The sequence below is a fragment of the Perna viridis genome, chromosome 1 (genome assembly GCF_037379345.1).
Source record: "Perna viridis isolate PV_CMFRI_1.1 ecotype Kerala chromosome 1, ASM3737934v1, whole genome shotgun sequence".
Lineage (NCBI taxonomy): Eukaryota > Metazoa > Mollusca > Bivalvia > Mytilida > Mytilidae > Perna > Perna viridis.
Window position 1 is genome coordinate 49,016,417 of NC_142445.1, and position 20,542 is coordinate 49,036,958.

General features: G+C 30.9%; 1 protein-coding gene and 1 long non-coding RNA gene across 6 annotated transcripts; one reads left to right on the plus strand and one right to left on the minus strand.

The window, feature by feature from the left end:
- Positions 1 to 2,808: 2,808 nt before the first annotated feature.
- On the plus strand, positions 2,809 to 19,941 carry LOC148629138 (GPI alpha-1,2-mannosyltransferase 3-like). Of its 2 annotated transcripts, none has more exons than XM_088544820.1 (8): positions 2,809 to 3,013; positions 9,503 to 9,878; positions 10,559 to 10,676; positions 11,520 to 11,746; positions 14,480 to 14,629; positions 15,086 to 15,343; positions 16,019 to 16,567; positions 17,041 to 19,941. In XM_088544820.1, the coding sequence occupies exons 2-8, from the start codon at positions 9,547 to 9,549 to the stop codon at positions 17,333 to 17,335; spliced, it is 1,929 nt and encodes a 642-aa protein (XP_088400946.1). In that variant the 5' UTR covers positions 2,809 to 3,013; positions 9,503 to 9,546; the 3' UTR covers positions 17,336 to 19,941. The 2 variants fall into 2 exon arrangements, with proteins under 2 accessions (XP_088400946.1, XP_088400943.1); XM_088544817.1 differs by having other exon boundaries at positions 2,809 to 2,956.
- LOC148629139 (uncharacterized) lies at positions 3,175 to 7,320 on the minus strand. Of its 4 annotated transcripts, XR_015915097.1 has the most exons (3): positions 6,571 to 7,280; positions 5,410 to 5,448; positions 3,175 to 5,198 (listed from the first exon to the last, which is right to left on the minus strand). It is a non-coding gene; the product is annotated as an uncharacterized LOC148629139 (long non-coding RNA). The 4 variants fall into 4 exon arrangements; XR_015915096.1 differs by having other exon boundaries at positions 3,175 to 5,448; positions 6,571 to 7,320; XR_015915095.1 differs by having other exon boundaries at positions 5,410 to 7,320.
- Positions 19,942 to 20,542: the final 601 nt, after the last annotated feature.

The following is a 20,542-nucleotide window of genomic DNA, read 5'->3' on the forward strand; positions in this document are numbered from 1 at the left end:
TTATTAATAAATATTTATAAACAGGCATTTTTAGTCCACTTTGGCTTGCCATAAATTTCAGCATTAAATTCGCTTTATCTTTATGAATAAAATTTAGTTAAAAAATCTTGACTAATTTATGGTAACGAAAACCTTGATTTAACATTATACCGGTAATACAGAGATTTAGTTCATTTAAATCTGAAACATCGTTACAAACACGAATTAGTTGAGAAATATATACACCGTATGAAAGAGTCAAAGGAACGTCTCCATCAAGGAACTGAAAATTAACAATTTGAAAAAAAGAAATCGTCCCTCTTGTCATGAATTTTAGTTTTTAGTTCACTTCGTAAAATGGAAACATCCAAAACCAGAAAAAAAAACAATTAAAATTGTCTTTATTAGCTATATTTAAAGTAAATTTCTTAGGGAAAAATTCAGCAGAGTATTAAGTCAGGGTTATTCAGTGCAAAAATATTATCAAGGTAGCGATAAGTATGAGTTTAAACATATTAATGAAGTAATTTGCATATGGTAACATCAAGTCAATTATAGCAAATTAATTACTGGATTCAGAACCAAAACTTAAAGTCTTATTTCAGTACGTCTCCTGAAATCATGGATAATAATTATATCATTGATATATAGTATATCTCAAGGAAGTAGTGTTTCAATCTCTCATAACGTGCATTTGGTGAGTTAGGTGCAAAGTGAAGAGGTTGATATATAATGCTTTAAGTATTTACTCAGGTTATAATTATAAGCTATTTTCAAAATTATTAAAAAGAAGTAAGTGTGTAATTTAGGTTGTTAATTTGAGGCGTTTGCTCTGTATCAAAAAGTTTTGAACCTTGGTAAACATTTCAAGGTTTTACTCATCCGACATCTCATCTGATCCAAATAGGAGAAAGTTTGGAGTCAGTTTGATCAGGAAGTTGAAGTGCCGAGATATGTTGTCTCCTAAGCGCTTGATATAATGGACAGAAGAGTAAGAAGTGACTAGAGATTCTATTTCACCACATTTGCATAAGTGGGATGAAATAGTGTTTTTGTCGGATAGATCTTTATTTAGCTCACTACACTGAAGACGAAGTCTGGCATGTAGGATTTGACCTTTGCGTGATCCGCAATAGTAATATATAGGTTTTTGACTACATTTTTCGAGATGGGTTTTGAAGATTTTTAATGATGGCGAGGTCGTAGTTCATGTATCATTTTGTAGTGTATTCCATAATAAAGAAGTGGAGGGTTGAAAATAATTAGAATATTGGTATGTTCTACAATAAACTGATTGGATTAGGTCAGAATTACGAATTAGGTAGTTATTGATTTGATTTACTCTGTTTGGAATCATAGTTTGAAGATAATACGGTGTCATGTTGTTCAAAATCTTGTGCATTAGTGTTAATTTGTGATTTTCTGGCCGAACACATATAATTTCTGCCATCCAGTTCCTATATATAAATTGTAAATTGATGTTAGTCTAGTACCCCCTGTAATTATTCTTGCTGGTCCAATTTAATTTTTTTCAACTTTGAGGGTTTTTTTTAAAAATAGCAGTGTTTGTATCCCATATTACATCGGCATGTTCAAGAATCAGTCTAATAAAATTATGTTAAGTTTTTTATAGTCCGTCTATCCAAAAATACTTTAAATTTTCGTTATATGTTTAAACGATTATATGTTTTGATTGAAAATCAGTATGACTATTCCACCCACCGTTATCAGATACTGTAAAACCTAAGTTATAATTAAGAAATAATTCATGAGGGTGTAGATTTGTACTAATTTTAATATGGGTACGGCATTTATATTCGATTATTTAACACCGAGCGACAGCGAGGTACTAAATGAGAATATAAATGCCAAACCCGTGTCAAAATGAGTACAAATCTACCTCCGGAAGAAATTAGTTCTTTTCTAATATGACAAGTACGGTATTTTTTGTGACAAAAATTTTCCTAGGCGTAGCCAAAATAACGGCTGTTCCCTTTAACCTCCCTCGTACGGAAGTTGGATTAAATTTGCATATTTATGTCATCGTATGTATTGAATGTGTGTATTTATATAATTGATTTCAATTAGATACCTCTCAGCCGTTAAATCATTGCGCAAACGTTTTTAAATGAGTGTTTTGTCTCGAAGCGACAGCGAAAGAAAAGAGACAGTGCGCAGGTGCTAAAGGTGGGGTTGTACCGACATGTACTGTTTGACGATATGAAGACGTCATATTAGAAATGCTTCTTTACTTGGGCTACGAAGTCATCGTAAAAGTACAATTCTGGGCGATAAGGTTTGTTGGTCTTTTTAGAGTCTGTCATGCTTTCTGTTTTGCGCGAATTGAATGCGACGTACGATCCATCGCTCAGGCCACAAATAGACCATACATGGGTTTTATTTAAGTCATCGTTAAGAGTAAAGCGGTAAGTATTATGAAATTTTCTATTAAGTCAGATTAAAACTTTTTCTTACATTGTCATTGACACTAATTATTTCAAGCAAATATAATAGATTCAGAATGTAATAGGATCTGTTTGAAAACTTTCCTGCATGCTATTTGACCAAACGTGCGACCAAGTTAAAAAAAAATCAGAAAATCTTTTTCACATCAACAAAAGGCAATTCGGAATATTTTGTACAGAATTTTATTGAATTCTTTTGGTTAGTGGTAATTTTTTTGTTTTAATTGTGATATCGTTTCATATTGCATTGATTTTCGTTTCCGTTTCTCTGGTTACAAATACTATGAATTATCAACATCATCAGTGCGCTTTCAGTATAGCCTATTTACTCTTTTCTCGAACCATTTATTTACGTTGAATCACTGATTTATCGCAGTTATCGCCCGTGTCAATTATTGATGAAGTTTGAAAGATCGATTTGCCTGTTTACAGATCTACATTTCATGTCAACGCTTGTATTTATGGCGATGGAGAAGATGTACTTTACTTGAAATGATGTACACACTTTTTAAGTAAGATCTTGCTTGGTAATAATCCCATTAGGATTCAGTGTCCGGAGCTATTTTCTGGTAATTGCTATTTTATTTTTCTTTCAGAAATAATTTGGGGCCGTCAGCTCGACAGAGTAGCAAGTTCTGCTAGCCCTACATGTATTAACTTTTTGCTAGATCTGAATTATAAACAAAAACAAAATAAGGAATAAATGTCAACTAGAATAGAAACCCTGTAGAAGTAGGGAGGTCAGTCAAAATATGAAGTATATAGAAAATGTACAAGTTTATATTAGTTTGAAAGAGCCCAAGAAATGTAACTTACTGGTGCAAAAATTTTTAAAATCGGTCAAGGGGTTCAAAAGTTATTACAATTTAAAGTTCAAAATTTTGGTCATTTTTCTTGCGAAGGCAAAAATGTCACATTTTGGGCACTTCTGTGGCCCACATAAGTCAAACAGGTAAATAAATTCATACATTGTGTCTTAATCATTTAAATAAAGCCATTTCATACTTTGATTTAAGCCATTCAGGAAACTTGTATCTTAGATACAAAGAAAATTACACTTTTTTAAAATTGGCAAAAAAACACTTTGGACTTAGTTTTTTTTTGCAATGTGTCAACAGCATCGTGAATTAAAGTGCCATTTTTGGATATTCATATTTGGAAATTGGAAGGTAGTAGAAATCTGATACTTTGCTGTTCTTTCAAGAGTAATCCATTAAACAGAAATAAATAAACAAATATTATGTCAAAACCTCTGATTTGTTTTTCATTGGAATCAGAAACACTGCGGCAGACCCCCTTTTTTTTAAATGCGTTTTTTCAACAAAAAAATACATTTTTGCTTACTAAGAATTCAAAAAAAATATTTAATTTTTTCTGTCACTTGTTTTGTGTGGCAATAAAGTTGCTTGACTTGAAAAATCATGTTTTTCAGCTCAAAAAAATTTTTTGAGGTCGAAAATTTACATTTTAGGGTAAATTTTAGAGCTATTTTCAGTGGAAAAAATGGCGAAAGGTCAGACAAAAAAAGACATTTTGAATTTAAAAGCAGTTTTTAGCACATGACAGTTATTGTTATTGTGATTAAATATGTAAAAACACATTTTTATCAAGAAATAATTGAATTATATTTAAAAACCAACAAGCAAATGTTGAAAAATGGGGGTAAATCGAACATTTTTGAAAATTTCAGATTTAAAAAAAAAAACGCATATTTATGCTTATATTGATCAAAATATCAACCTACCATATACTTATGTGGTACCATTTTAAAGCTTAGAATCTAAGCTATCACATGAAGATACTTTCATCTTATTTTGCTATAAAATGTTTAATGTGGATGAAAATTTGTTAGGCCTATACCTTAAATGAAGCCAGACGATAATCAAAATAAACATACATTTTTGCCGCAAAAAGTGGCAAAATAATATTATATCAAGGTCTGGTCAATTCTAAGATTCCTAATGTAGTCTTGTAATGTTTTCTTGTTTAAATAGGGTCTTTTAACATAATAATAATCTCATTATTATGTTAAAATTGAATAAAATTTCAAAAACAAATGCTGTTTTCCCAAGAAATTGAGAAAATTTGTATGAATACATTGACTTGAACCAATGCGCATCCTTTCACTATGGAACTTTGAAGCCCTAGCTGTTTCCTCATGTGTACTATTATGTACATTAAATGATAATAAACAAAATATCATCATTTGATTAAGTTTAATGAACTTTTCGAAGTTTCCATTTCAGGCCAGAAGGGTTTCTTCACCAGGATCTACTATGTCTGCCAAATCTACAAAAGAGATTATGTACATAAGGACATTACACCTATTAACATCATTTACCTTATCAATTTACTTACAGTTAGTTTACTTTCTATTAAATCATAATCTGGTTTGCTAACAATCTGAAAAAATGTAAAACTTTATTTGATGTTGGTTGCTCACAAAGCGGTTGACAAAAGATGTGGCGAGGAGTTAAAAACACCAAACTTCCTTTTCCAGATTAATTATCTTCATTTCAAAACAAGAAGATTGTTTTATAAGGTTATATTAATGTTATGTTAAATAACTTAATATGAATAATTTCGCTGCGTGATCCGTCTGGTTCTTCTATCAAGTGTTGAACTCTCTTACCAATCAGGTTATCGGGTTCAGGTGTGTCTGTAACTACCCTACTTACTGTACCCCAGATGGTCCTACCTCAGACTCCACCCATATTCGTCTCATAGCATAGCCCACTATGCTGCTCAGGCCATCTGAAATAAACAAGTAGTGGTATTCAATGAATATGTACTGTGAGGCAGTTTTAAAGCAGAGTCTAAACACAAAACTAATCGACAGTTCTTGTAAGTAATATATGATTCAAATGTAAATGCTTATTTGTTACCATAATTAAAAGACTCAAAAGTTTTATTATTAAAATAAATAAAGCTACTAAACTAAATCAAAGTATAAAAACTAACTTACCATGAATTCGAAATATCTCCAGAACTCAACAAAATGAAACTAAAATGATGAAAAACAAACAGAAAATAAAACTAAATCATAATAAAATTTACATCACAGTTTACTTTTTATATGACAAAATAAAATAAATATTTAGGCAGCCTGTTTACTAATACTTTCTTCTGAAATAAATCAATAATTAGAAGAAAAAACATAGTACAAGTATGTTTCATATACATACAACAAAAGATTGGTATTATGAGTCAATCAATGTGATCCTAAAAAGGCCGAAAAAATATTAAACCATAATTAATTGAAATTTAATGATAAATAATGTATATTACTAGGATTTTAAACCTTTTCCAAGCAATTGTACATGTATATGAATATTAAATAAGTAGAGCATCTACAATCCTCTAAAAAATGAATATGTAAGTTAGCTGTTAAAAATTGTACAATATGAATATATAAAGTAAACTTAAGAAGATGCAGGTCATATGTAAAATATGCAATTGCCACATATATAAATCTCATCAAATAAGTTCTATTTATCAAGTAAAGTACAAGCAGGGCTACATGATAATTGTTCTAATAAAAGTCATAATTAATATATATGAACTGATAAAATGAAAACCAGAAAAAAAAGTTGTGTATCATTTGGAGAAGCAATTTAAGGTTGATTTTGTTTTTCTACATATGATAATTTTGAATAAATAAAACAGTTAAAATAAATATAAAGAAGGTTTATGCTTAAACATGTGAGTTTCATATAAATTGGGCACTACATATAAATTAAAATTGAATTATCAAGGAAATTAAATGCAATATGTGCAGATTCTCCCAACCAATAGAAAAAAAGCAAGGTAAAATACAGAGACTTCCAATAATATAGGAAAGTCGATAAAGTCCGAAAGATTTTGAATGGATTGCAATCAAACGTTGGGAGAATTTACCTCATTACATATTCATCCTTTAATAAAAATGTTATGGAAACATATTCCAACTAATGCTAAATGAGAGTGATCTTTTTTAAATCAGCTCATGCAGAATCAAACGAAAATCAGACCTTCCAAGAAGGTGAATATAGTTTTTAAGCTTGCAGATGATAAAAGGTCATTCTAGAATTTGACCTTACGGAAACAGGGCGATTAGGCTTATATTAGACATAATTTAGGTACTTACGGTAAGTGATTGGCCTCCATGGCCTAGGTCCATCGTTGTCTGCACCACCAGTCAAAAATCCGTCCAGAAAACAGTCGGTAAAAGGCATTTATCCCCGAGTGTTCGAAAATCTTAACAGAAGCTATGGCGGATCAGTAACATCCGGTTAGCAAGAACGATAACCGGTCCCGCTTTAATTTTTGTGAAAACCACGCCCTGACCACCCTAATATCCAATCGATTCCGCAAGCTATTATTGTTTTTCTTCTGAAACCAGGGTTACGGATGGACGCAGAAAGGATTAAATTTTCGGAATCCGACTGTCAGTGCATTCCGGGTACGCAAAAACTATTTTTTTTCAACATGTTTTTCCTTAAAATTACGTCAAAAATATGTTTTGTAACAAAAAAATTAGCCTGACAACCGGATTATCAAAATTGAAGATATTTCCAAAAATTTAAGCCATAAATGAAGAAAATCGGTCCAGTAATAGCTTGCGGAATGAATTTTGAAATAGGTATGATCTTTGACACATAGTTTTTCAGACGGCCATTTTTCTCAAAGTATCGTCACTTCAAACGTTTGTACCAAATGACCATCAACTCCAATAACAATGAAAGTTGTATATTTAGAAAGAGAAATGTCTCATCTTCAATTACATATATTTTTTTTTGTCATGCAATGGATTTTTAACCATTTTCTAACGTGTTAAAGTTGACTAAAAATTGAGAATTTTGCTCTCGCAAGAATATCGATAAACGCACTACCGACCTCCCTAGTAGAAGTGTAGTATTTTGTCATAACAGTCATTGTGAAAATTGTCCCAAATCAATGAAATTCTTAACAATTTTTATTGATTTGATTGGCCATGGCATATTCCTGACAACAGAGCTACTTCCAGAAAAGCAAGATTATAATACCAGATATGATATTGTGTTGGTCATAATGGACATGGTACAAAATGACTGGTTCTGGATATACATGTAAGATTACTAAGAATGAAGCTAAGGGACAAGAGAGTTTACTTCTTTGAAGTTGATTACAATATTTTCTAAACAAAATACTGTGTGAACTGACAGTGATTTAAGTTTTGGAAGACTCATGCAGACAAAATATTGCCTGCCATTAGGTCCTGCACAACAATTGTTTTTGCCAGACCTGTTTGCATTCTGTCTGTCAGGTCTGGCAGTTAATTGCATCTCTGCCTTTATATTGGTTTTTTATAGTGTTCCTGTGGATTAAGATTACAAACTCAAACACAGCAAAAAATTAACTTCCAGTGACATACCCACAGGTATTTTTTCCTAACAATTATTGGGCTTTACTACCCACATGATGCTGGTCAAGGAGTAGTTCTGGCCAGCCAGTATTTTTCGCCAACCAAATTTTTTGTCTTCTCCTGTGAAACAAGTTTATGCCCAATATTTAAGAAAAAACTTTGAAACAGATTGCTGATATTTTGCTCTCAAAAATGAGCTATCCACAATAATGATTTTCATTGAGGAATAAAATTTTAGTAAGCAGATTGGCAAGAATTGCTTTTATCTTGAAAACGGCAAGATCTGCTCACTGTCAGACAGTGAAACTTTACCTGTTTATTATCTACACATAATTTACCCGGGTACATGTGGATATTAAACTTCTTTTATTGATAGAAACAAGGGCTTGTACCTACATTATTTAAATACCACTTTGCTTAATGAATGTAAGGATGTACTGAGAAATGTCAGCATCAAGGCATCAGTACCTAACATCAATTCCAAAATTGAACAATCTGATGCTGTTAAGAAAAACTTTGACTATGACCATGCTAAAAGAACAGCACCCACTAACATTTTGGATAAGAGTATTCACCTATGAATTAGCCCCAAATGCAACAAAAAACGAGGAGCTGTTTATATATATATATTGTACATGTATATGTACATCCAGTATCAAAGCTGACACAATATCAATAGGCTTGTATTGTTCCAACTACAAAGTTAAAGAAGAAGCCATCATCTGTGATGCACCAAGGACAAACATGTACCATCACAAACAATGTCAAAAACACATCTCCAGTCATTTTCCTGACAGATGCCCTCTCTGTACTTAGGCTTTGACAAACTACAGGCTATCATTTCTAAAATAGTCATTATTCAACATCAAAAGCTGTACAATAGTGCTACAGTAGATCACTTCTCATTGTGTAGTATATTGTAATGGACAAGCTGACATTTTAGCAAAAAACGTGCTGGACAACAACAGCAGGAAAATCCAGATGCCTAGCAGAGATGAAGACTATCGTCAAATCTCTGTACTGTAAGCACCACAACAGAACAGTTACCACCTGCTGTCAAGACCTGAACACACTGTCATCTTCAGAATAAGGACAGGGTACAACAAACTAAATCAACATTTTAACATAGTGAAGAAAGTCCATCTTTCCATACTTTATCAAAGGCATTTTGTAAATCTATGAAGACAGCAAGTGTTACTTTTTTTGCCAGGACAGTATCTTTAATAAATTATGATGGATGTGTTGTCTGGTCTTTTGTATTGTCTGAAGCCTGCTTGTTCTTGTTCAATGATATCTGATTCTAAGTATATTTGCATGTACTTGATTATTATATGCTCTATTGCTTGTCAGGCTATTAGGATGATAGTTGAAAATTTTTGGCTTGTTTATTATGACACTTGGGACAAACACTTAGGTTTCAGAAAGTGTTTAGAAATTGATGTGTAAGAACTCCATGGTTACATGTATCTAAAATGAATAAACAACAGAATAAGTTTGTACTTTAAAATGTGAGTAAGAAGTCCTGGTTGTTTTAAGTCATCCATGTTGAAGCATGTGAAGTTTGACTGCATGATTACTGTATAAAACAATTTACATCTACTCTGCTACATACATGATTGCAAGGTAAGATTTCAAATTTATTTCTGAATACCTGTAGTTTACTCTTTGTTTGTAGGTTTCAATATTGATATGGTTTACTGAATTGACTTGACAAGAAACATGACCAAGGATGGCAAAGGAGCTGCTACAATCAGAAGACGTAAGATTAAACATAATCAAGATGACTTGAACAAAGTCAGAAATAGCTGTCCAAGTTCACCAATCACTTCTGATGATGAACAGAACCATGAGGTTGATGAAGAAGAAGAGGGGTATTTATTTGATGATGAAATCCTTGGACCATCAGTTGTTAAGAAGATCATGGCCTCAGAGAAAACCATATTTTTAGGTTTACTAGCATTTAGAATTTCTAATGCCCTTTTGATTCAGACATCCTTTGTTCCTGATGAGTACTGGCAGTCGCTGGAGGTGGCACATAATATGGTTTTTGGGTATGTTTTAACATGTGTTGATATTGTTTTTATTGATAGAATTTTTCTATGTAAAGTATATATGTATGGTGACAACGTATTTTTATTAACTTTTATGATAGGACTCCAATTTTCTCTCTTACTAGTGTTAAATATTTTGAATATTAGAACTGTATAACTCACTTCTTACAAGCAAAGTTAGTTGGTTATAATGCATTTTTAAAAGAATGCATCATATAATTGTACCATCCTGTCAGCAACATGGTTGTTGGTGTCCGTTAACTTAAGTTTATTTACGTAACTTGAGTAAAACTTATCTTATCTTTTTGAAATTTTAAGACATTGTTATTAGGAATATGGCAAAGGGCCCAATAGTTTTTGGAGGTTATTGCCCCATCCATTTTGGAAATAAGGGGCTAAAAGGGGGAAAATAGGTGTTATCATTAGAATTGATAGAAAAAGCTTATTGTTAATCTGATTTTAGACTTGCCACAAATTTCTCTGTAATATTTATGTTATTTTATTAAATATAATTACTATCAGATATTCCTTCACTATCAAACTGTAGTACTGAGACATTAAATGATCAGAGTGAAGTGTATCAGAGACTTTAAAATCGTTGGAATGCTTGTCAAAAGAAAAACATGTATAATTATGTATTTAATAATAGAAGTTTGCATTGCTAGATTTTTTATTTTCAGATATGGCTACTTAACTTGGGAATGGCAACATGGATTAAGAGGATACATTTACCCTTTTATTTATGCATGTTTGTACAAATTCTTGGCAGTATTTGGACTGGATAATAGGATTCTTTTAGTAAGTTTAAGCATATGCTTATGACTGTCATTGTTATGAATAGTGCATGGTGAGATTCCCTTTATTAGTTTATAATTCTTAAACCGGAAAAGATAAAAAGTTCTTTTGCCATAACTGATGTAGCATCATTAATTTGTTTGAAATATTTTTGGCCGGTTTGCACTTGTGAAAATTGCTATATAAAACGGTGAATGTAGGTCGAGCAGGAGGATGGGAAAAATATTTTTGTGACATTTTTCTCAGCAAGTATATATCACAGCCACAAGATACCATTATTTGGTACACAACTTTAGTATAGGGTCTCATATAGTGGGTTGTGATTTTGGGTCTGTCTCACGTCTACTTCCTGTTTACCAATTTTATGGCAACTGAATATTTCTGTCTCTGACCCATTTTTACACTTTTGGCACATTACTGAAAAATGAAAACTGTTGTATAGCAGAAAATTAAATTCTGCAGAATCGTTAGAGTTACAATTTAATCAACAGGACAAAAGTCTCTTGGCAACTCATTGTAGAAGTTACTGATAATAAGTTTAATTCAAGTAATACTGGTACTATACATTTGTGGTATATAATAAAAACAATATTTTACTTACTAGTATTTTTGTGTTGAAAAGGCAAACAAACGGTACTTGTATAAATCTGACCATGTATGGCATATTTGCTTAAAAGGAGGTCACCTTTAAATTTATAGCAAATTTATTTCAGAAAACAGATCTTGTAAAAGAAATTACACTTACTGTTACATGTATGTACCCATATTATGTAATACTTTAAAGTGTCAGGAATATTACCTTATATGAGGTGAAATGTCTTAAAGTATATATATTGTCAATTTTAGATCAAGCTTCCCAGAATTCTTCAAGGTGTTTTTGCAGCATTTTGTGACCTTTACCTGTTCAAGTTGTCATGGAAACTGACAGATAGGGCAACAGCTCAGTGGTCTCTGTTTTGTCAAGTGACATCTTGGTTTATGTTTTACTGTATAACACGGACATTAACCAACTCCATGGAAACTGTTCTTGTTACTGTAGCTCTTTATTACTATCCATGGCCCAAGAGCAAGAGGTAAATTTTATTCCTGTAAATCATTAAGTAGCACTCCAGATAAGAATCATGCAAAATGTGATTCAAGGTTGGAAAGCCAGCATATTTTTATTTTTGATATTTTCTTTAAAATGTTATAGTAAACAGAATTTACATCTTGCTTTTCATATAACTTAGTTCTTAGGAGATTGGAATTAGAAAGAATGTACTTTAGAGTTCAAAATTAAGTGAGAAAACTCTGTAAATGACACTAAAATACAACAGAGACTGTTTGATTACCAATGCAGATTATCTCGTAAGAGTAGATAGATTGGAATGAATAATTGTGCAATTCATCATAAAGACATATAAAGCAGCTTATAACAAAAAATTAGGGTAAATCACATACACTGTATTACAATAGTAAAAAGACTACTACTTTACATCAATTGAAAAGAATTTCATATCTTATGATAATTGCAAGGCAGTTAATTAGGTAGTGAAGTAAGCACTAGACTGATGGCCCAAGCCCAGTGAAAATCCATTCATACCTATAAAATAATGCAGAAATATTTCATAAGTGCATAATTTGGCAGTAATTTTTTTTTGCATTATGTATACTGCTTTCTTAATACACATGTCCAGTTCAGGAAAAAACTCTACCAATACACCTTAGGTATTTATATGTAAATACCAATGTAATTGGAAACAGTGAATAAGTAATATATTATCATACGATCATGAGTGTTGAAGAATGCAGTTCCTTGCACAAGTTAAATTTTCAAGTGTTATTAGCAGGAGTAACTATATTTTTGTTATCAGTATACTAGGATGCCAATGTTCCATCCTTCAAGGCAAGTTGAAGTTTGGTGTGGGAAAGTAATCTCGTTATATTCCACTTTACCTTTTGTAAGAAATAAACTTGAATTTCTGAAAGGATGTTTTAAGGAAGTGAATGCAGTCTTTAATTGTGGGCTAGTTAATTTTCATTAGGAGTTTTTCCCTGGTAGCTTTAAACTTTCAAAAAAACCTAAAATTAGATTATCATACTTATGATATTGATTTTCTTAATAATTTTTTTTAAAGATTTTTAAATAAATTTTAAATAGTGTGATCAGTAGGTTGATCTTCCAAATTAACAGTGACAACAATTACAGTTAATGTCACAATAGGAGAGTGTTGTAATGTTTTGGTTGGAAAAATTCCAAGAGTGGTATTAATAATTTATTTCACATATGAGTTATTGAAATAAATTATTTAGGGTACATACATTAATGTACTGCTGTAAATGTAACATAACAGATGTTTATATTGCCTCATTAATTTAATAAAGATATCATTCAGTTACATGATCAGAAAATGTTCTTTTAAGCTGATTAATTGTTTAAATTGAATCATATGATGGACTGAAATTTGATATACTGTTGATTGTAGAAATCAGCTTTCATTGCCTGTCTTTTAAGTTAATGTTTTTCATAAGAGCATTGTAGTTTTAAATAGAAATTTCAATGTGGAGAATTTTATGTGGTATGACTGAATTGTGTATATATGTACAACAAAACTGGTACCCCTTGAAATATAGTACTATTACAGTACCAGCACACAATAAATTCGGAATTTATAGTATATTGACTGACTCATGTGTACTACACAGTGATACAATGAGTTTAAATTTAAAACAGTGAAGTAAAATTTCACACAGATATTCTATAAGAAATATATTTACAATGGTGATATAATTGTTAAAACAATTGCATATCAGGGATAAAAATTAGCAGTCGCCTAGTAGCCCAAGCTCCTAGATTTTGAGCTGGGCTACCGAAGTTTTGGGGTAAAATTAAATTTAGTTGAACGAATAGAAAATATTGCACAAAAATATGGTCTGGGCTACCAGCTTTGTATTTCCTAATTTTACCCCTGGCATTGGATAATTCTACCAATATCTAACACATTAAATATTCATTGATGTATTTGTGTTTTCAGTTGATTTCTGTGCACAGTTTATAAGCTCAATATTGATTTATCTATTTCTGTATGATATTATTTACAGCATAATATTCCAACTACTGTGACATTTTATAGATAAGGCCAGTTTGAATATGGATGGAAATGATTTTATTTTGAAATTGTCATTATAGAAAACGTAACATACTAGAATCTCTCACCTAAACAAGATTAGGGTGGTAATAAGAATCACCTTATCTGTCTGTCTGTCCTCATTTCTTGTAAGTGCAACTCCTCCTTAACTAGTCAAATGATTTGATGAAATTTAATAGGAAGGGTGAAAATAATATGTAAGAGTGCATGGAGGAAGATATCAAATACTGTTGGTCTCCAAAGGGAGATGATCCAACTGAAGGGTTTTTCATGTTAAAACCTCAAAAGCACAACTCCTTCTATTACACTCAAAGTATTTTGATGAAACTGTATAGGAAGGTTGAATATCATATGTAGATATTTATTATAATTAACTTAAGGGTTTTACGTATAACTCCATTTGAAGTACAGGGTATACTCTTTGTGCATTTGCTCACAGTATTTCTAGTCTGTGCGTGGTGTATGCTTACAGATTTATTTGTTCAAGTCTTTTTGCTATTGTCTTGAATTTTGTTTATCTTGATTTACTTATTCCATTTTATGAAGATGAAATGGTTATAATGTTAATTGTTTTAATGAGATTCATCTGTAGTGATCAGTTCTTCCAGCTTACCTTCTGTGAAATATCAACTTTTTTTCCCTACTTTATTGTATACATATACTTTATATTTTTTTCAGCACATCAACCGGGAAGTTTGTAATGTTTGCAGCTTTATCAGTTCTAGTCAGACCTACAGCAGCCATTATTTGGTTACTCTTGTGTTCATGGCACTTACAACAATCTACACACAACCTGTACAAAGTTATAAGATATTATGTTTATGTTGGGTAAGTGTCTGATCATGTGATGCTAGAAAATTTACATTTAGTGATTAAGGTATAATGTACCATGTAATGATTTGACAGTAAAAGATGTATTACTTTGTGCATGGTTTTAAAATTAATAGTGACTAGGGATTCTGCCTTGAAACAAGGCAGTAGAAAAAAATGACAACTATTGGTATTAATTTTGTCAAGGTCCTGTAAGCTCATATTCTCTGTCATTGTAATCATATATCCCATGGCCCTGAAAATATTTTTTTTTCAATAACTATCAGCCCATATTCTTCATGATATATCAAATATGATAATCCACATCACATTTCTTTTTATAATTTTAACAATGATCAATAAGTCATGCTGGAATTTATTGTCTGACAGAGACTTCTTTTGTCCTATTGTTTTATTTTTTTTTAATTTATTGTGTACAGTGGCATATAATTTACTTATTCTTTATAATTTCAGATCCTCTGTACTAGTTTTAAGCATACTAATTGATAGGTGGTTTTATGGTGATTGGATACTGGTGCAAATGAATTTCTTAGAATTTAACATTCTGAAAGGTGGAGGTTCATTTTATGGGACGCATCCTTGGCACTGGTACTTAACACAGGGTTATCCTGTGATCATGACTGTTCATTTGTTTCCTTTTATACTTGGAGCTTGGAAAGCCCAAAATAAAGTCCTGCTATTCCTTATTGTATGGACAGTTTTCTTCTATAGGTAGGAATTCCTGTATGTATTCAGTTAGTCTTTTAAACACTTATTTGTTAGATATTTGTACATAAATTTATATCAGTCTGATAATTGATGGTCAGAAAACTGCATCATATAACAGTATGATAAACATTTGTTTTAGACAACCAATATCTCTATGATCTGAGAAAATTACCTACCATTTTTTTAAATATTTATGTGTTAGTTCATTTGCTTGTCTGTTTTTCATACCTCAAGTTTTTAAAATTTGATGCTATTGCAGTTCACAACATGACGATTTAAAAAAAAAATATTGTCATTTTGTTTTATTTATCAAGAGTATGTGTCAGCCTGTTTTTATTTTGGTTATTTTTTGTTTCTTAAATTTTATTTGTGTTCTTACCTTATTAAAGAATATAAGTTGTACTTTAAAGTATGATTTTTTTGTAATATTATACTTTTAAATACACCAACATTGTTTAATGTATTATAAGTATTATAAGTGAGGGTTTGGTCAACCAGCTGTTACTGGTAATAGTTACAACAGTTTTAAAATTCAAATACTGATATTTCATTTGTTATCACACAAAATGTTTTATACAGACTTAAGTGACCTGCTTTTTAATTGTCATTTACTCCTTGATATTTACCATTTTTCACAATTGCAAAAGTAAGTCTGAATGTTATTTTTTATATTAACAGCTTTTTATCTCACAAAGAATTCCGGTTCCTCCTGCCCATATTACCTGTTTCCATGCATTACTGTGGCATTTACTTCAACAGTCTTTGTCGAAAACCAAGAATTAAAAAGAAAAAGTTACGTAAAAAATCTGATGGTGTTCAAACTAAGACAACAAACAGTTCAGACAGTATAGTCAGCAGTGATAATTCTCTCTCTCCTCCAACTACACAACTAATAACCAATACAGTTCATGTCATAGATGGTCCCATTGATGAATCCAAAGAGACTGAAGGTGGTACAGATAAAGTTATAGATCCATCACATACACCTCAGAAGCTTGTCAGCGAGGATCCTTTTGAAAAACAACAACGAAAACACAAGAGAAATTTGACAAAAGCCAAATATCTAGTTTTCATTATGATAGGCTTGAATTTGATACCTGCAATGTATTTTGGTGTCATGCATCAAAGGGGGACAACTGTTGTAATGAAGTATTTGTATGATGAGAGTTTGGAGAAGGATATGGATGTCCTGTTTTTAATGCCATGCCATTCTACCCCTTATTACAGGTTTGTTGTGATAATGTATACTATGGTTTTTTTTTTGTTTTTTCAATTGTCTGAATCTAGAATATGAAAAAAAAATTAAAAGGTTTTGAATTTTGATTATAAAACCTTTATATGATATGTTACGAAAATAATGTATGGGAATTGTTTTTGTTACATGCTTTGATAATTCAGTCATATACAATAGATTTAGAATTTATATTCCCTCAGATTTGAATGTTTTATGTCTGTTTTATCTTGTATTAAGATATACATGATCTATATGTATAAAAATGTTTCACTTATTTTGGTCTTAAGCGTGCTATTCTTTCAAAATTTCATGAGCTTGTAGATAGTGATTGAAATGAACAAAAAAAGTTTGGGTTTTTTTTGGTTTTATATTTGTATTGTGGTTGATGAGAAACTGCAACATGATGCTGAATTCAATCACCAGTTTCACAAATTGACAAATCCTGTAATTGCCTTTTTTTTTCTAGTTATATCCACCGTAATATTACCATGAGATTCCTGACATGTGAACCTAATCTCAACCAGGAAGAAGATTACAAGGACGAAGCAGAGATATTTTACGAAGATCCAGAAGACTGGTTAAAAAAGGAATATAAACAGCAAAAGACCTCCTTACCTAGTCATTTAGTATATTTTAATACTCTTCATTTTGACATTTCTGTATTTCTATCCCAGAGTGGATATCGACAGTGTGGTAAATTCTTCCACACCCATCTACCTGAAGGAAGGCTAGGCAGCCATGTTATTGTTAGTTGTAGATGATGATTTTCTACTTCTTACAAAATGGTGTTTTCTAGGGACCACATTTTATTTTATGATCTCCATTGTTAGAAGTGTGATTTTAGCTTTACTTGAAATCCAAATGTAAGTGAGCACATTTTTGCACATTTAGGTCAAATTGTAATAGTTAACAGTATAGAGGACCTGTCTAGATGAGGCCATGATCTTAGTATTATAAAAAATTCAATCTAGCCCATGGACTAAACCTTACAATTCCTGGTGAACAGACAAAAATTAATTACACTAGATCCTTATAGGATAAAGAGAAACCAATAAATGATTAATCTTTATTTTTTGTAGCAAATACCATAATATTGTAAAAAGTATACCAATACAAACAAATGAAGATATAATTACTGGTATATATATAATGTTTTCTAGTAAAGGGCATTACTAGGAAAAATTTTGGTGTTACAGTCTTTTTTTTTTTTGACTGGGGTGGGGTTGGGGGGGGGGGGGGTTAAAAGTTCTTTCAGCATGTCTTTTCAAAGCTTCTGTTATAACATTTTGTAAGCTTTTTTATGACAAAAATGACGAGGATTGATTTACTTCTTATGTTGCTTAATTGTAATAGATGGTTGATTGATTGATTGTTGTTTTAAGTATATACACAGCTATTTTTCAAAAATTGTGCACATTTGAATTATGATTTCTAAAGCTTTGCTAGGTGTTTGATTAATGTATGAATATTTTTTTGTGAATGGCTACTTATTTAACTTAAAGTATTTTTAGTATTGTCTTCAAAACAACAGAATGATGACTAAGGAACAAATTATAAGCTTAAATCTTGTGGTAGTATGAATTGCTATATCTAAATTTTTTAGTAGTGAAATAAACTTCTCATATTTTTCTCATCTATGCATATTTGTCAACTGCTGCTATGAATTGTAAATTTTTGATGTTCCGTCCAATACAATTACATCGTGATAGTGTTACAATGTGATAGTTGTATATTAGTAATGGTCGATACTAAGTACATCATTAATTTTTTTACATGTAGTAAGAGAATATTTTTGGTATTACATCAATTTCATAGCATACATGACCATAACAAGCCTTTTTATGTCAATATTAAGTGATTAACAATGTTTTTAATCTTAATACAATTAAGCAAGTTCTATTTTTAAGAAACTGAACCATTTGTGTGAATTACTTGTGATATGCCAGCTCTTCTAATGAAATATGTCATGAGAAGAGTTTTTAACTGTGACATTTGGTTTTTTTTTCTAAACTGAAAAAAAAATGTAAATTGAGTATTGGTATATTGCACTCATTTTGTAATCTTTAACAGCCTGAATAAACGGATATTGTTCTGACCTCTTACTCCGAAGTAAAGCTATATAACTGAGTTACACAGTGATATTGAGCACTGTAAATGAATTAATTTTTGTGGGTTCTGTTAAGTACACACATTCATGGATATCAATTTTTTTTATGGTTTCAAAAAATGATTAGAGTTACAAAGCATTAAAACCAATTTTGCCAGTACTATTTTTCTCTTTTTTCTGTCAACCATAAAAATAGCAAAAATTGGTATACCACAAAAATTATTATGCTCACAGAATATGAGTTGCCAAGAGTATGTTCTTTTATCCAGATTTACTTAAAATACTGTTAACAGATTAATATTTGTGGCTGCTAATTTTTGCAGATGCTGTCAAGTGAACACATTCACAGGTATCAATGTTTTATAGTGTGAATATTTTCGTAGGTACTTACTTATCTGTCCGGTGCAAAAATTAAGAAGTTGACAGTACTAAACTTTCTTAAGAGCAAGCAATGTAGGTGGAAAATGGTCATCGGTCATTTGCAAATTATGTCGGTCAATGACCAGCATTTTTCACCATTTCTGCACCATTGGTTTAGACATTTGTTTTTTGTTAATATTAATTTTTTCTTCAGGTTTGAAAAATACTTCTTACATAAGTATATACCAACTACTGTGTACAATTTATAAAATTCGAATTATGCAATACTTCATCAAGGGTGAAAATATATTTAATGACAACTCCATTACTTGGAGGCTGAGTAACATATTTTATACATTACATACAGATATTTCATACTGTTAGCAATTATCAAATGTTCAGTTATTTCAGAAAGGCATTTATATGTCATTTAATCTTATATTAATCATGACTGCTCTATTCTAAACACAGTATGTATTTTTTGTTGCTTGTCAATAATTTTTTTTTTCTAATCTTTTAAATACATTTAACAAGTACACTTGCGTAATATTTATAAAAGAGGTTCATCTAAAGTAAACATTATAGCAATAGCGTGACAAATGCATTTTTTTTATAAGCTTAGATTTTTTATTGTTCAATTTGAGCCTTTGTGCCTCATCTACTTTATGCTTTAATCATTCAAACTAATTACCTCTAAAACCTGTACTATTTTTGGTACTGAAAATATATGTATTATACCTTCTATCTTGTAATCAAATGGTGAATCTAAGTGACAACTATTTCTGTTGATTATTCTTAAAATTATGATCAATGGGTATCTTAGGACAGCCATTTATTTTATGTGGCTTAATCATTACTTACAGCATTGTTTTCACCTTAAATAAAGATTTTTGTATATTTTGTTGTTGTAGTATTGTTTTGTTATAGATTCAATAAAATAATATATTTGCACAAAGATGAAGACTTCTATTCAATATAGACAGAACCAAGGTCTAATGCTCAAATAGTTTGGTTGATTATGTAGAAAATATAGAAATCCAAGGAGTGCCACCCTACTAAAATTAAATACAAAAAATGTTTGCATGAATTCTTCACTTTTTAGCAAGGCTACTCCCAAAAATGGCTTCACTTGGGTTTTATTTCTAACTGAAATCTTGAATCAGCCCTTGGCATACATCTTAAATGACTTTATCTTTAATTCAATATTCTGATACATGTACTGTAAATTAAGAAATTGGTTTATCTAAAAACAGTTCAGTATGAAAAAATAACTCACCTTTGCCATCTGTGTATTATCTCTAGCTTCATTACTTCATTGTATGTACACTTAGTTGTCATAAAAAACAATAGGAAATGTTTTATTGTTTAGAATTTGTCACTCTGGGGGGAATGAAAAGACCATTTTGAAGTCAAGACTGGCTTTCAGTCATTTTTAAGTCATTACCTATAGAGTAGTTAAAATTTCACACTAGATACCTGGACCCAAATATGTCTAAAACAA